Source organism: Oncorhynchus mykiss, chromosome 18, assembly GCF_057628025.1.
Source record: "Oncorhynchus mykiss isolate SJ-2025 chromosome 18, ASM5762802v1, whole genome shotgun sequence".
Lineage (NCBI taxonomy): Eukaryota > Metazoa > Chordata > Actinopteri > Salmoniformes > Salmonidae > Oncorhynchus > Oncorhynchus mykiss.
In genome coordinates this window covers 47,959,847-47,977,803 of record NC_143039.1, presented here as the reverse complement: position 1 = coordinate 47,977,803, position 17,957 = coordinate 47,959,847, and the positions used below count along the sequence as shown (strand labels likewise).

At 40.6% G+C, this 17,957-nt stretch overlaps 1 protein-coding gene and 1 long non-coding RNA gene across 5 annotated transcripts; one reads left to right on the top strand and one right to left on the bottom strand.

Annotated features, from left to right (window-relative positions):
* Positions 1-606: 606 nt before the first annotated feature.
* LOC110496223 (uncharacterized) lies at positions 607-13,886 on the bottom strand. Of its 4 annotated transcripts, none has more exons than XR_016488507.1 (4): positions 13,751-13,886; positions 1,554-1,641; positions 1,232-1,288; positions 607-1,162 (listed from the first exon to the last, which is right to left on the bottom strand). It is a non-coding gene; the product is annotated as an uncharacterized LOC110496223 (long non-coding RNA). The 4 variants fall into 4 exon arrangements; XR_016488504.1 differs by lacking the exon at positions 13,751-13,886 and adding an exon at positions 12,740-12,867; XR_016488506.1 differs by adding an exon at positions 1,373-1,466 and having other exon boundaries at positions 1,159-1,288.
* tapbp.1 (TAP binding protein (tapasin), tandem duplicate 1) lies at positions 13,170-17,760 on the top strand. The gene is given in 8 exon segments (NM_001124553.1): positions 13,170-13,306; positions 13,809-14,003; positions 14,271-14,519; positions 15,016-15,375; positions 15,598-15,921; positions 16,527-16,625; positions 16,763-16,791; positions 17,086-17,760. Coding segments are annotated over 8 exon segments (1,329 nt in total). The 5' UTR covers positions 13,170-13,245; the 3' UTR covers positions 17,098-17,760.
* Positions 17,761-17,957: the final 197 nt, after the last annotated feature.

Sequence of the window (17,957 nt, the reverse complement as noted above, 5' to 3'; positions counted from 1 at the left end):
CGGCGACCGGAAATGGCGCCGAAATTGTAGTTCTAACCCCTTCTGCCGTTTGTTTAAACATAGTGTACACTGTAAAGAATACAATTATTTTTAGCCACAGCTTGACACTCAACTGTAGATGGAAATGCCATGCTATTAATTTTGTACTATGCCCTTACATCTAAGATGTAGGATTAACTTGCTCTTGCTTCTTGCATGTTGAATTTAGGCCCTAAATCAGGGGTGGGCAACTCCAGTCCTCAAGGGCCTGATTGGTGTCACACTTTTTCTCCATCCCTAGCAAACACAGCTAATTAATCAAATTGCATTCTAAACTGAAGCTCATGATTAGTTGATTATTGGAGTCAGGTGTGTTAGCTGGGGCTGCAGCAAAACTGTGACACCAATCAGGCCCTCGAGGAATGGCCCAATAAATGCATGTACCCAGAATAATGATTTATTACATTTCAACCATACCATGGCCTCGTGTCTCCTCTCTCCAGTAGTCAATTTATCAGAAGTCTACATCTCTATTTTTTTTCCTCTACACACTTAACCCTTAAAGCAAGAATTCTTAGTTGCTAAATCCATTTTTGGACAGTTAAATGTTGCAGGAGGCAGGTAGGATCAGGTGTAGAAGTAATTATTTTATTTAAAGATGACAATGGTGATATAGATGTTCAAATGACAATATTTACAAAATTATCTAAATTGATACACAAACTCCACAACTAACAGGTCAATGAAAACACAATACCTTGGAAGAAGCAAACCTGTCTATTCCATTCGACTCAGGTTGGGGTATACCAGGCTCACATCTAACAATTACACAGAAATGGCCACAGATACTTACATTTTAAACAAAGGACAGGAATACAATGACATACATTAAAACAGAATGGACATGTTCAATAAACAAGAAACACACAACAAATAGACAAAGGCAAAACATTGAAAAATGACAAGAGCTGCTATACAATTACTCTATTACCATCCGACAATCGACCATTACCAAACGAAACAAGTTCAGAAACAGCAAAGAATAAAATGTATTATTGTGTTTGCCCACCGAGAAATATCATAGAACTGATTTGAGTTGAAGCGACTGCTGGTGGGGCACCATCGATGGGGGATGCTGTTCCTCCTCTCCACGCCTTTTCGGTCATCGGAAAGGTTCTAAATACTTTTACCAGGGAGAGCAATTATATTCATTGATCTAACAATATTTCACTGTTACAAACTGAGGAAGTACCTATTGATCTGCACAAGCTGACCAACAGCAGTTCCATCGCCACTTTCCTGCTATGCCCTGAAAATAAAAACAATGGATGAGACAGGGAATTATGCATGTAAAAAAATAACTTTGTTCAGTCATCTGAAATTAATTACATACATTGCAATTGTATGTTGCTGGAGAATTGCAACATATTGCCTCTCAAGTGTGACACTGACATTTCTGGCACAATCTCTAATGGTATCCAGTGTTTCTAAAACGTAAGGACATTGACAGATGTGACAACAAATTCTAATCAATACTGACATTCTATGCTTAGAGAATTGATACAATGGTGTACCTGTTAGATTGTGCAATTTCTGCCATTTCCCTCTCAGACTCTGTTGCAACTTCTGTTGCTTGGGGAAGCCTCTGTGGCAGAGAGTCCACTAAAACAGAACAACAGGAAATGTTAGGAACATCCCTAGTAGAAGGCTGGACACATGACATTTTTTAACAATACTTTTTTCTGATAAAAGACAGTTCATTGCATCCACCGTGGAGCCCAGTTTCATAATATGACCATATTTCCTAGTTGCTCTCCGTCGAGTTTTGAAGTGATCACAAAAAAACAGGCCTTATTTTAGGGCGTTTTTCACCCTGCCAGCTCCTAATAGTTCTATTGAGGTACTGTGTCACCAACTCACCTTACGAAAAAACTCTTCCCAGATTGTTCTGCGTCACAATACCTGCTTCGCTATTGTTGACAATCAGACCTGCTCACGTTGTTTATAGTTAAATGTAAACAACAAAAAATCACTCATGGAACTCTGAGGTTGTCCTCAGAGAGAGCGAGAGAGAGAGAGAGAGGGAGAGAGAAATACAGTGCCTTGCGAAAGTATTCGGCCCCTTTGAACTTTGCGACCTTTTGCCACATTTCAGGCTTCAAACATAAAGATATAAAACTGTATTTTTTGTGAAGAATCAACAACAAGTGGGACACAATCATGAAGTGGAACGACATTTATTGGATATTTCAAACTTTTTTAACAAATCAAAAACTGAAAAATTGGGCGTGCAAAATTATTCAGCCCCTTTACTTTCAGTGCAGCAAACTCTCTACAGAAGTTCAGTGAGGATCTCTGAATGATCCAATGTTGACCTAAATGACTAATGATGATAAATACAATCCACCTGTGTGTAATCAAGTCTCCGTATAAATGCACCTGCACTGTGATAGTCTCAGAGGTCCGTTAAAAGCGCAGAGAGCATCATAAAGAACAAGGAACACACCAGGCAGGTCCGAGATACTGTTGTGAAGAAGTTTAAAGCCGGATTGAGATAAAAAAAGATTTCCCAAGCTTTAAACATCCCAAGGAGCACTGTGCAAACGATAAATTGAAATGGAAGGAGTATCTGACCACTGCAAATCTACCAAGACCTGGCCGTCCCTCTAAACTTTCAGCTCATACAAGGAGAAGACTGATCAGAGATGCAGCCAAGAGGCCCATGATCACTCTGGATGAACTGCAGAGATCTACAGCTGAGGTGGGAGACTCTGTCCATAGGACAACAATCAGTCGTATATTGCACAAATCTGGCCTTTATGGAAGAGTGGTAAGAAGAAAGCCATTTCTTAAAGATATCCATAAAAAGTGTTGGTTAAAGTTTGCCACAAGCCACCTGGGAGACACACCAAACATGTGGAAGAAGGTGCTCTGGTCAGATGAAACCAAAATTGAACTTTTTGGCAACAATGCAAAACGTTATGTTTGGCGTAAAAGCAACACACCATCCCCACTGTCAAACATGGTGGTGGCAGCATTATGGTTTGGGCCTGCTTTTCTTCAGCAGGGACAGGGAAGATGGTTAAAATTGATGGGAAGATGGATGGAGCCAAATACAGGACCATTCTGGAAGAAAACCTGATGGAGTCTGCAAAAGACCTGAGACTGGGACGGAGATTTGTCTTCCAACAAGACAATGATCCAAAACATAAAGCAAAATCTACAATGGAATGGTTCAAAAATAAACATATCCAGGTGTTAGAATGGCCAAGTCAAAGTCCAGACCTGAATCCAATCGAGAATCTGTGGAAAGAACTGAAAACTGCTGTTCACAAATGCTCTCCATCCAACCTCACTGAGCTTGAGCTGTTTTGCAAGGAGGAATGGGAAAACATTTCAGTCTCTCGGTGTGCAAAACTGATAGAGACATACCCCAAGTGACTTACAGCTGTAATCGCAGCAAAAGGTGGCGCTACAAAGTATTAACTTAAGGGGGCTGAATAATTTTGCACGCCCAATTTTTCAGTTTTTGATTTGTTAAAAAAGTTTGAAATATCCAATAAATGTCATTCCACTTCATGATTGTGTCCCACTTGTTGTTGATTCTTCACAAAAAAAATACAGTTTTATATCTTTATGTTTGAAGCCTGAAATGTGGCAAAAGGTCGCAAAGTTCAAGGGGGCCGAATACTTTCGCAAGGCACTGTATATCAACGAATTGGCAAGGGCACTAGAACAGTCTGCAGCACCTGGCCTCACCCTACTAGAATCTGAAGTAAAATGTCTACTGTTTGCTGATGATCTGGTGCTTCTGTCACCAACCAAGGAGGGCCTACAGCAGCACCTAGATCTTCTGCACAGATTCAGCCAGACAGAAAATCTCAGTAAGACCAAAAATAATGGTGTTCCAAAAAAGGTCCTGTCACCAGGACCACAAATAAGTATTCCATCTAGACACCGTTGTCCTAGAGCGCACAAAAAACTATACCACGGCCTAAACATCAGCACTACAGGTAACTTCAACAAAGCTGTGAATGAGCTGAGAGACAAGGCAAGAATGGCCTTCTATGCCGTCAAAAGGAACATAAAATTCGACATACCAATTAGGATCTGGCTAAAAATACTTGAATCAGTTATAGAACCCATTGCCCTTTAAGGTTGTGAGGTCTGGGGTCCGCACCAACCAAGAATTCACAAAATGGGACAAACACCAAATTGAGACACTGCATGTAGAATTCTGCACAAATATCCTCAGTGTACAATGTAAAACACCAAATAATGCATGCAGAGCAGAATTAGTCCGATACCCGCTAATGATCAAAATCCAGAAAAGAGACGTTAAATTATACAACCACCTAAAAGGAAGCGATTCCCAAACCTATCCATAACAAAGCCATCACCTACAGAGAGATGAACCTGGAGAAGAGTTGCCTAAGCAAGTTGGTCCTGGGTCTCTGTTCACAAACACAAACAGACCCCACAGAGCCCCAGGACAGCAACACAATTAGACACAACCAAATCATGAGAAAACAATAAGATAATTACTTGACACATTGGAAAGAATTAACAAAAAAACAAAGCAAACTAGAATGCTATTTGGCCCTAAACAGAGAGTACACAGCGGCAGAATACCTGACCACTGGTACTGACCCAAACTTAAGGAAAGCTTTGACTATATACAGACTCAGTGAGCATAGCCTTGCTATTGTGAAAGGCCGCCATAGGCAGACCTGGCTCTCAAGAGAAGACAGGTTATGTGCACACTGGCCACAAAATGAGGTGGAAACTGAGCTGCACTTCCTAACTTGCCAAATGTATGACCATATTAGAGACACATATTTCCCTCAGATTACACAGATCCACAAAGAATTTGAAAAGAAACCCAATTTTGATAAACTCCCATATTTACTGGGTGAAATACCAGTGTTGCCATCACAACAGCAAGATGTGTGACCTTTTGCCACAACCACAAGAAAAGGGCAACCAGTGAAGAACAAACACCATTGTAAATACAACCCATATTTATGTTTATTTATTTTCCCTTTTGTACTTTTTATTGTTTATTTCACTTTTGTTTATGATCTATTTCACTTGATTTGGCAATGTTAGTATATGTTCCCCATGCCAATAACGCCCTTGAATTGAATTGAGAGAGAGGGGGGTGATGAAAGAAAATATAAAATAATAAAATCAAATTCTCATAATAACATTCTTATAGTAAATAATCACAATTCACTTGCACCCATATACACACACGCACTCACACTTGCATACTCATGTCCATACCCCCATACCTAGCCGAACCCAAAGGTCTTTTGATCATAACCACACACACACACACACACAGAGAGAGAGAGAGAGAGAGAGAGAGAGAGAGAGAGAGAGAGAGAGAGAGAGAGAGAGAGAGAGAGAGAGAGAGAGAGAGAGAGAGAGAGAGAGAGAGTGAGAGAGAGAGCGAGAGACAGACAGACAGAAAGAAAGAGAGAGAGAGAGAGAGAGAGAGAGAGAGCGAGAGAAAGACAGACAGAAAGAGAGAAAGAGAGAGAGAGAGCGAGAGACAGACAGACAGAAAGAGAGAAAGAGAGACAGAAAGAGAGAAAGAGAGAGAGAGTGAGAGAGCGAGAGACAGACAGACAGAAAGAAAGAGAGAGAGAGAGAGAGAGAGCGAGAGACAGACAGACAGAAAGAGAGAGAGAGTGAGAGAGCGAGAGACAGACAGACAGAAAGAAAGAGAGAGAAAGAAACAGAGATAAAGAGAGAGTGTGTGTGTGTGTGACTGTGCATGTGTACATTTCAACGTGTGCTTGTGAGTGTCTCTATGTATGAGCATACAGGATGTGCATGAGTTTGTTTGTGTTGTAATTGGCAGTGGGTGGTGGTATGTGAATCATATTGAGGGAAGTAGTACATAAAACATTGATTTTGGTATTATGGTGGACGTTATTACATTATTCATCCCAAAAGTTGTTACTCACCGGTTCATGTAATAACACTGGTTAATGTAATAACACTGGTTAATGTAATAACACTGGTTAATGTATTAACACCGGTTCATGTAATAACACTGGTTAATGTAATAACACTGGTTAATGTAATAACACTGGTTAATGTATTAACACCGGTTAATGTAATAACACTGGTTAATGTATTAACACTGGTTAATGTAATAACACAGGTTAATGTAATAACACTGGTTAATGTATTAACACCGGTTAATGTAATAACACAGGTTAATGTAATAACACAGGTTAATGTATTAACACTGGTTAATGTAATAACACTGGTTAATGTAATAACACTGGTTAATGTATTAACACCGGTTAATGTAATAACACCGGTTAATGTATTAACACGGGTTAATGTAATAACACAGGTTAATGTAATAACACAGGTTAATGTATTAACACCGGTTAATGTAATAACACTGGTTAATGTAATAACATTGGTTAATGTATTAACACCGGTTAATGTAATAACACTGGTTAATGTATTAACACCGGTTAATGTAATAACACTGGTTAATGTATTAACACCGGTTAATGTATTAACACTGGTTAATGTATTAACACCGGTTAATGTAATAACACAGGTTAATGTATTAACACCGGTTAATGTAATAACACGGGTTAATGTAATAACACGGGTTAATGTAATAACACAGGTTAATGTAATAACACCGGTTAATGTAATAACACTGGTTAATGTAACAACACTGGTTAATGTAATAACACCGGTTAATGTAATAACACCGGTTAATGTATTAACACCGGTTAATGTAATAACACCGGTTAATGTATTAACACGGGTTAATGTAATAACATAGGTTAATGTAATAACACAGGTTAATGTATTAACACCGGTTAATGTAATAACACTGGTTAATGTAATAACATTGGTTAATGTATTAACACCGGTTAATGTAATAACACTGGTTAATGTATTAACACCGGTTAATGTAATAACACTGGTTAATGTATTAACACTGGTTAATGTATTAACACTGGTTAATGTATTAACACCGGTTAATGTAATAACACAGGTTAATGTATTAACACCGGTTAATGTAATAACACGGGTTAATGTAATAACACGGGTTAATGTAATAACACAGGTTAATGTAATAACACCGGTTAATGTAATAACACTGGTTAATGTAACAACACTGGTTAATGTAATAACACCGGTTAATGTAATAACACCGGTTAATGTAATAACACCGGTTAATGTAATAACACCGGTTAATGTAATAACACCGGTTAATGCAATAACACCGGTTAATGTAATAACACCGGTTAATGTAAAAACACCGGTTAATGTAATAACACCGGTTAATGTAATAACACCGGTTAATGTAATAACACCGGTTAGTGTAATAACACTGGTTAATGTAATAACTTTGACATTTAGTAGAAAAAGTTATTATGTTAATCATTCAACATTTTATTACATTAACCGGTGTTATTACATTAACCAGTGTTGTTACATTAACCGGTGTTATTACATTAACCAGTGTTATTACATTAACCCGTGTTATTACATTAACTAGTGTTATTACATGAACTGTTGTTACAAGGCCTATTCCCAGCACCAGAAGGATAAAACCCTTCATTTTGACATTGGCCAGTCAATTCCCGATTTTTTCTCTCTGGTAATCTTCCCTCTTCAGGCGTCCAGACACAAATTATCTGGAAAAACTATTCGCACCAAGATATTAGCTTGTACATCGTTTTAGAGCCGATGAGAATTTAGTAGCATAAAATACAGGTGGAACCAACCAGCAGAGGTGAACTTTATTTATTTATTTACAAAACTGAAAGTAAGTTATATGAATATCAATCAACCATTAGGTCCAAAACAGTGCTCTCCTTGGAGCCTGGTGATCTGGATATTTTCACTGACTTTGATGGCTTAGTTGCAACTCTTGCAAATATGGACAGACAGAAAGACAGCCGTAAGATTGAGACAAGCAGACAAGCAGACTAATGTAAAACTGTATTTGATCTGAACCAGAAGAAAAGGTCTGATGACAGTCATAATGTCATTAAGTCTGTGATAGTTAAATGGGTTTCATGCAGAAACATAGAGTAAAAGGCCACCACCTCAATGAGAAGCCATATCTTGATCTTGACCAGGTTCGTGTAGTTGCAGTTTTCCCATCACTGAAATTCACCTCAAAGTGTTGACAGTTCATTCTCTGGCATACAGTGACTGCAGAAAGTATTCATTCCCCTTGACTTATTCCACATTTTGTTGTTGCAGCCTGAATTCAAAATGGATAAAATTTATTTTTTTCTACACATTTTAGACAATAATGACAAGGTGAAATGTTTTCAGACATCTTTGCAAATATATTGAAAATGAAATACAGAAATATCTCATTTACATAAGCATTCCCGCCCCTGAGTCAATACCTGTTAGAATCACCTTTGGCAGCGATTACAACCGTGAGTCTTTCTGGGTACGTCTCTATGAGTTTTGCACACCTGGATTGTACAATATTTTCCTTAAAAAATTCTTAAAGCTTTGTAAAATTGGTTGTTGATCATTGCTAGACAACCACGCATTGTATTCAGGACATAAAGTTCATTTCTTCAACACATTTTTTGCAGTTTTACGTTAGTGCCTTGTTACGAACAGGATGCATGTTTTGGAATATTTTAGTCTGTACAGGCTTCCTACTTTTCACTCTGTTATTTAGGTTAGTATTGTGGAGTAATTACAATGTTGTTGAGCCATCCTCAGTTTTCTCCTATCATAGCCATTCAACTCTGTAACTGTTTTAAAGTCACCATTGGCCTCATGGTGAAATCCCTGAGTGGTTTCCTTCCTCCCCGACAACTGAGTTAGGAAGGATGCCTGTATCTTTGTAGTGACTGGGTGTATTAATACACAATCCAAAGTGTAATTAATAACTTGCTCAAAGGGATACTCAATGTCTGCTTTTTTTTTATCCTTCTACCAATAGGTGCCCTTCTTTACAAAGGATTGGAAAACCTCTCTGGGCTTTGTGGTTGAATCTATGTTTGAAATTCACTGCTAGACTAAGGGACCTTACAGATAATTGTATGTGTGGGGAACAGAGATGAGTTAGTCATTGAAAAATATTGTTAAACTCTCTAACTACACACAGAATGTGTCCATGCAACTTATGTGACTTGTTAAACACATCTTTCTTTCTGAACTTATTTAGGTGTTCCATAACAAAGGGGTTTGGCCTCCCGAGTGGTGCTGCAGTCTAAGGCACTGCATCGTAGTGCAAGAGGCGTCACTACAGATCCGAGTTCGATCCCGGGCTGTGGCACAGCCTGGAAGACCCATGAGGTGGAACACAATTGACCCAGCATCGTCCGGGTTAGGGGAGGGTTTTGCCGGCTGGGATGTCCTTGTCCCATCGCGTTGTAGCGAATCCTAGTGGCAGACGGGCGCAGTGCACGCTGACGTCGGTCGCCCGCTGTGTGGTATTTCCTTTGACACATTGGTGCGGCTGGCTTCCCGGTTAAGCAAGCAGTGCTGCTTGGCGGGGTCGTGTTTTGAAGGGAACATGGCCCCCGACCTTCGCCTCTCCCGAGTCCGTACCGAAGGTACAGCGATGGGAAAAGACCTTAACTACCAATTGGATATCAGGAAAAAGGGGTAAAAAAAACCATTACAATTTCTTTCTTTTTTTAACTAAGGGGTTGAATACTTATTAACCCAAGACATTCCAGCTTTTCATCTTTGATTAATTTGCAGAAATTTCCAAAAACATAATTCCACTTAGACATTATGAGGTATTGTGTTGTAGGCCAGTGACACAAAACCTAAATTGAATCCATTATCAATTCAGCCTGTAACACAACAAAATGTGGAAAAAGTCAAGGGGTGTGAATACTTTCTGAAGGCCCTGTATATCAGATGTATTGGGATAAAGGAAAAAGACACATCCGTCTCTTTGTGACAATTGATAATAAAGTAATTTGCAGTGCATTCAGAGAGTATTCAGACCCCTTGGCTTTTTACACATTTTGTTACGTTACAGCCTTATTCTTTTGATTAAATTGTTTTAAAAAATGTTTTTTTGCAAAAAACAAATAGACACTTTGCTCAGTACTTTGTTGAAGCACCATTGGTAGCGATTACAGACTCTACTCTTTTTGTGTATGACCCTACAAGCTTGGCACAACTGTATTTGGGGAGTTTTTCCCATTCTTCTCTGCAGATCCTCTCAAGCTCTGTCAGGTTGGATGGGGAGCGTTGCTTTACAACTATTTTTAGGTCTCTCCAGAAATGTTAGATTGGGTTCAAGTCCGGGCTCTGGCTGGGCCACACAAGGACATTCAGAGACTTGTCCCAAAGCCACTCCTGCGTTGTCTTGGCTGTGTACTAAGGGGTCATTGTCCTGTTAGAAGGTGAACCTTCGCCCCAGTCTGAGGTCCTGAGCGCTCTGGAGCAGGTTTTCATCAAGGATCTGTCTGTACTCCGTTCATCTCTCCCTCGTCTAGTCTCCCAGTCCCTGCAGCTCATAAACATCCCTACGGCATGACGCTGCCACTACCATGCTTCCCAGTAGGGATGGTGCCAGGTTTTCTCCAGACGTGACACTTGGCATTCAGGCCAAAGAGTTCCATCTTGGTTTCATCAGACCAGAGATGTGTGTCATGTGCCTTTTACTGAGGAGTGGCCATAAAAGCCTGATTGGTGGAGTGCTGTAGAGATGGTTGTCCTTCTGGAAGGTTCTCACATCTCCACAGAGGAACTCTGAGTTCTGTCAGAGTGACCATTGTGTTCTTGGTCACCTCCCTGACCAAGGCCATTCCCCTGATTGCTCAGTTTGGCCGGGCTGTCAGCTTTAGGAAGAGTCTTGGTGGTTCCAAACTTCTTCCATTTAAGAATGATGGAGGCCACTGTGTTCTTGGGGACCTTCAATGCTGCAGAAATGTGGTGGTACCTTTCCCCAGATCTGTGCCTCGACACAATCCTGTCTCAGAGCTCTACGGCAATTCCTTCGACCTCATGGCTTGGTTTTTGCTCTGACATACACTGTCAACTGTGGGACCTTATAAAGACAAGTGTGTGCCTTTCCAAATCATGTCCAACCAATTGAATTTGGACTCCAAACAAGTTGTAGAAACATCTCAAGGATGATCAATGGAAACAGGATGCACCTGCGCTCATTTTCGAGTCTCATAGCAAATGGTCTTAATACTTAGGTAAATAAGGTATTTCTGTTTTTATTTTTAATAGATTTACTAAAATGTCAAAAAATCTATTTTCCCTTTGTCATTATGGGGCATTGTGTGTAGATTGATGAAGATTTGTATTTATTTAATCAATTTTAAAACAAGGCTGTAATGTAACAAAATTTGGAAAAAGTCAAGGGGTCTGAATACTTTCCGAATGCACTTTTTCTCATCTAAGACAATCTAGATAACCTGCAAGCGTTTTGTGGTAGGCCTACATACAGGGAGGTCTTCCCGCAATCTACTGCTGTGGGTTTAGTTCTTACAATGGCCTTGACTCAAATCAATAACATGGGAGGATGATGTGAAAGAGGAGAAACAATGTATTCTTCCTATAGTGTTCTCAGAGGGCTTGTGGTTTGGGAGGATGACACAATAGAGCTATCTCAGGCTAAGGTCAATGGAGGTTTATTTGGCATACTGGATGGGAGCCATTGAAGTATGTACATTGTGTTGGATCTAGCTCCATTTGATAGGAAATGGTTTGAAAAAAACAGCAATAAAATCATATAGTATAGAAATGCAATGGAAAGTGGAGTCAAACAGTGTTGAGGTAAGTCCCACACCCTTTCCAATAAGAGCGTCAGTATGCAGCCATCTTGTGTCTATCTATCCTCAATCATAAGATGGCCGACACACTGAAGCATCATCTAGTTCTAGTAGCCTATACACGGTTGTTCATATTTATACTGATGAGTGGGATGTAGGACTATTACATTGACACGTTCTTTTCAATTAAAAAGTGTTTTTGTTTCACTAAGACTAGGCTACTGAAAGAACTAAAACAGAGCCAGCGTATACCAGCTGAAAACGTGTTGACCATAACTACAGTAACAAGCCTACACATCCAACCAAGTCATCTTTGATCATATTTTCACATTTTCTCTCCCCATTGAAAATGTGTTCTGGAATTCTTGCCCACTCCCAGTGTGTTCTGGTATGTGAGTGACGGGAATAACCAAAGCAAGTTCCGTTTGTGAATGGAAAGTCCCTGAAATGAACAATAAAAGAGTCAAAAAACCAGCTACAGTGAAGGATAAACAATGCCACAGTGCCATCTATATGTAGACTGTAACTCTCCTCACTACTGTTTCAAAGAAATCACATGATGAGTCACTTGACTTTTGGGTATCTGTCGCTCTGGGGTAAAGATTCCTCTAGGAACAGATATGGGATCAGCTTCCCCTCGTCCATTGCAAACCTTAACCATTAGTTGGGAAAATGCAAATCTGACCCAAGATCAGCGTTTTAGGGCAACTTCACCCTACTCCGTCCCTCAACATCAAAGTAGAAGTTCCCTCACCACAAACAAATCTTGGATCAGATTACCCTATTCCTTCTTGCCATCTTGTTTCTCTGCATTCTGCAAAGAATCAGGCAACTCTGTGACATTCCAATTCAGGAAGAATGAAAAACAAGCTATTTAAATGTTATATTTAAAAGGTAGCAGATTTCACCTGTTGACTGGAAATACAAGACAGCCAGGGGCTAACTCTTTCATAAAATAATGACCTATCATTTATTAATTAATGCCACTGTACCAAAATCCATATGACGTTCGTAATTTCGAACAGAAGCAGCCAGCCAGGTATAAACTCCAATGGTGTGCATGTTCCCAGATTCCAGTTTCAAAGAAATCAAGTGATCTTGACCACGCTGGGGCACGTTTGAAAGTAACGTCAGTGTTGGTGCACCATCTAGTGTTGAGTGTGCATTCTGCAATGTGTGACGTCGTCGTATTTCTTTGCAGGGCAAATCATGTTGTGCACGAAGCTCTCTTGAGTTTGTAAAACAGTTTATTTTTCACAACATGTTCATGCAATTTGCGCCTCATAAAACCAGTGTATTGACTTAACCTAATATTGGACACCGTGATGGTTTATCGTTATCTATGCCTCGTCTAGCTATGCAAATGTCGGCCTGAAAAATGAAAGTGAAAGCAGTTTCTGCAGGCCACGGGGGAAGTCCGAAGACAAAATCATATTTCTCCATGCTTTAACAACTCCAAACTACACCAGAACAGTCGATAACACTGTCGAAGACAACCATGGCCAATATTTCAACAATTTACAAGCTATCGTTTCTCGCCTTTACTTACTTCATACAAGGTAAAATGATCGACTTTTCTTCCGTGTATTTCCTTTCAACTATCCGGCATCTGTGGTGTGTAGCTTTTAAATATATATATATATTGAAGAATATTGAACATGACTTAATATATGATACAATTTGAAACAACTGCTGCTACCGTATCTACTTAATCTGCATTGATCTGTGATACTTTGTACTTTGTCGCTTGTATATGCATTGCACTTGGTGGATTCATTTAGATCATTGTGTGAAATGACGAGCACACATAAACAGCCTCATTCATACGAATGCAATTGCTTTTTAAAATGTATTACAGTTCAATAATAGAGATTTACAGTAATAGGGACTTACAATATTTTTTGTTTTCACTGTCTGAATACTAAGCATCTCCATTTGCTCTTTTGATTGCCTTTTCATATCTATTCTTACCAAGCTAATCTACAGTAGTTTTATCTTCTCACCTGTCCACATTGACGGTCTCACATATTCACACAACTTTCTCCTCCTTCTCCCTTCCAGTCTATGGGACCAGCTGTCCAGTTCTGGAGTGCTGGTTTGTCCAGGAGAAACCAGGTCGAGGTGGGGGATTCCCTGCTGCAATGATTCAGGAGAAGTCACTGCTGTATATCAATACAGACCCAGAGAGTGAACAAACCAAGTCACAGCAAGGACCATCTGCAGACATCAGCCATGATAGAGTCTACTACATCACTGGTCAGTACTTATACATTGTACATTATGTAGGACAATCTCTTTAGAAATTATGTAGGATTTGAATGACAAACCAGTCGCTGTTAAAGGTGCACTCCGTCAATTTGGTGTTACAGCTCAACAATTCGCCATCCTCTAACACCAAGCCTCTCATTTAAGTTATACAAGACTACAAGAGTGTTGTCGTTTTAGGCAGAGCGTTTCAGAAAAATAAATTTTATTTCATTGAAAGGACCACCTCTACAGACAAATCTCCCTCTCTCTCATCAGACCCAGCAGCCATCCTCTGCAGTTCCTCTCTGCACCCACCAGAGGGCTCAGTCCATAAACCACAGTGTGAGATAAACCCCTTCATGCCCCAGCCCTCCACTGTTCAATGGGCAGTCCCGCTCACTGACTCTGCCCACAGTCCTATCTACCTGCAAGCTGACTGGTACTCTGCAGCCTTACAGGGCCTGGACGGACAGCTGGCCCTGTCCAGTGTCATGCGTGCTCCCACGGCAACCAAGGAACCCACTGGTAAAGAGCCCTATGATTGAAAAATAATTACATTCTTCTTGAGCAAGGGTTGTTAAAGTCAGATTGTTGTATTTAACCATTACAAGTGTTAAATATGGACTTCTAATCAAAATGGTATACAGTTACCAACACCACAGTGATAATGACTTATTATTAACCGGGGCTCCCGAGTGGCGCAGCGGTCTAAGTCACTGCATCTCAGTGCTAGAGGCGTCACTACAGACACCCTGGTTCGAATCCAGGCCAGGATTAGGAGTCCCATAGGCCGGCGCACAATTGGCCCAGCGTCGTCCGGGTTTGGCAGGTGTAGGCCGTCATTGTAAATAAGAATTTGTTCTTAACTGACTTGTAAAATATTGAAAAGAAAGTAATTGAAATGAATTTGTCATATGCCATGAAGAAGTATAGAATCCAGTGATGTTTATTACTACGCAATGTCACAGATAAAGCAGTGTGAAAGTTTAATCTCTCCTACCCCTCCCTCTCTCTCTCCCAGTGGTGCTCAGTGTGTCCAGTCGTACCCCTTTGGTCCGTTCCAGACTCGGGGAACCGGTGGTTCTAGACTGTGGGTTCTGGGCGGAGACCTCTTCTCCTCTCTCTGGCTCGGGCTTCGCCGTGGAGTGGCGCTACCAGTTCAGGGGCGATGGCCGTCTGGTCCTGGCCTACGACGGCAAGACTGACCGATTTGCAGAGACCAAGGAAAAGGGAGCGGGGCTAGACTTCACGGCTCTGCACGAGACAGGAAATGCCTCACTGATCCTGCAGGAAGCTGAAGTGCGCCACACAGGGACCTACATCTGCACGGTGTACTTGCCCTATCTCCTGGCTCAGGTGGCAGTGGAGCTGGAGATTGTAGGTGAGGAGAGATGAATACGCTTGATTAGTCTGCCAATACTAAAGCGTTGCAATGTTTGTTTTAGACCTGTAGAATTTCAACCACTATGTATTTACATGTATTGTATATTCACTGTAATAACTACTGTAACTCCATATACAGTACATTAGAAAACATGGCATTTATGTGTATCATCCTCTTACCTCATTCTCTCACTCCTATTTCTCCTTCTATCTCTCCCAGAGCCTCCGTCCCTCTCCATCTTCCCCTCCCCACTCCCTCTCTCCGTGCCCGGACAGGTGGTGAAGGTGCAATGCGAGGCGTCAGGATTCTTCCCCCTCTCCCTGGAGTTCTACTGGGAGTTAACAGGGCCTGACGGTAAGGTCAGGCCCCTGGGTCAGGGCAGCGTGACAGGCCACAGGCAGGGCCCAGACAACACCTACAGCCAGACCACCCGTCTGGAGTTAGACTCAGCCAAGCTGGACCTTGGCCGTGGAGGGGAGGTCACCTGTGTGGCCGTCCATCCTGGAGGCACCCGGCGGGCCAGAGTCACCCTCAATGTCATCGGTGAGAGATAATTTAATAGAGCTGCATTGAGTTGATGGATGTTGCTCCTGGGTTCACTGATTCAGAGCCTGATATTTGTATCCCTGTAGCGGTAAAGGTTAGGATTGGGGTAAGGGAATCAATCTGTGGTTAGGGGCAATTTCTACCTCAAGCAATGTTCTTTACATTCCATACATGGGTCCATATAGCAGTGTCTCTAGGCCTACCAGTATAATAAAGCAATAAGGCCCTAGGGGGTGTGGTATATGGCCAACATACCATTGCTAAGTGCTGTTCTTTGCACAACACAACGCCACCTGCCTGGATACAGCCCTTAGCCGTGGTAGATTGGCCATATACCACAAACCCCAGAGGTTCCTTATTGCTAATTTAAACTGGTTACCAATGTAATTAGAGCAATAAAAATGTATATTTTGTCATACCTGTGGTATACCTACTGATATACCACGGCTGTCAGCCAATCAGCATTCAGGGCTTGAACAGCCCAGGTTATAATTTCTGATATGCAATTGCATTGATCTGAAAAGTCAAATACATTTGACTTGACACAACACAACTTATCCTGAGTATGTCTTAAATGTACTCTATCTCTTCATCCCAATCAGGTGTTAATGGTCCCTCCATTGAAGACTCCATGGCGATGGTTGCCGTGGCCCTGGGGCTCTATGGTTTAATCAAGATCGTCTCCTGGACATTTAGCTCTGGTAACTACAATCGGTTTGAACTAAGATACACAAAAAAATATGTTGAAGCCGTGAAGCTACAGTGTGAATTTGGATCTTTCGAATTAATTTGGATCTTGTGTGTCAATCTAATGCTTGATCTTTTCTTGCCTTTATAGGGTCCGATGATACTAACTCACAAGAGAAGGTAATTGCGCTTTCGTAAATGTCGTCAGACATATTTTGTAGTTAAGTGTAACTACTATGTGTCTATGTATATTTCCCAGCTAACACTGTCTTGCCCAAATTGGTTCTATCTCAAGCTGTATCCCTCTAGTTAAAACTCCAGCCCCTGGATTGTCAATCAATCAAATGTATTTACTATGGGTTACTATGTAATATGATGACATTATCTGTTATGTAGGCCCTTGGATTTCTCCCATTGTCTTTTTTTTGTTAGTTTACACACTTTGGGCTCATCCTTATCCTCTCTCAATTACAGAAAGTGAAGTAAATGTGGAAACACCTGGGATTCCCAGGTGAGTGTGTAATGGAACCAACAAAGCTGGAATTTCAGGAATAAAAGTGCACCGTTTTGTGGAAGGTGGTACACGGAAAGAAGATATTGAGTTTCTGACAGCAGTTGAAAATGAACGATCTAACAAGTGGTCGGGGGAATAAAAAGATTTGATTGGGTGACTGATTTAAATATTGACATATTTAAATACGGTTATACAACTGTCAATTCCTCTGTAGAAGAACTCAAGAGACTTGTGCACATGAGCGTGTGTACATATGGATGTAGATAGTTGTGTGTTGTGTTATTAGGGGTTCTATTGGGTTAATTGACCCTGGAATTAAAGATTGAACCCTGTCATTATTGGCTCTTCTATTGATTCTGAAGGTGAACATAAGACTAAATCCTTTCAATTGGAATTAGTAATTCCCTGGGAGTGTGTTTATATATTGTTTTCATTTAGTTTGTTTAGGGTTTTATTTAATTTTATCTTGCCTTGTATAGACGGTATATAGGCAATAGTGATGTTTTGTTTTTGCTATTGATGTTGCTACCACCACATCAGAATTGTTAGATTAGTGTATTTGCCAGGAATGAGCAACAACTTTGAGCAAATGAGGACTATTTGTGATGGGATGTAATAAATTCTTAATCTTCAAAGCATTTTCCCCGTTGTTGAATTTGTGTTATTGGTCATGTGATAAGTAGATAAGAAGTACTTATCATATGAAAATCCTAGGATCTTTTGATTAGGGGTGCTTCTGCTTCCACACAACTTTACTCAAGGATGTGAATACTCTACGTTTTCCTTGGTCATAACCTAGCTGACTAAACTCAACTCCACGATTTAGAATGGA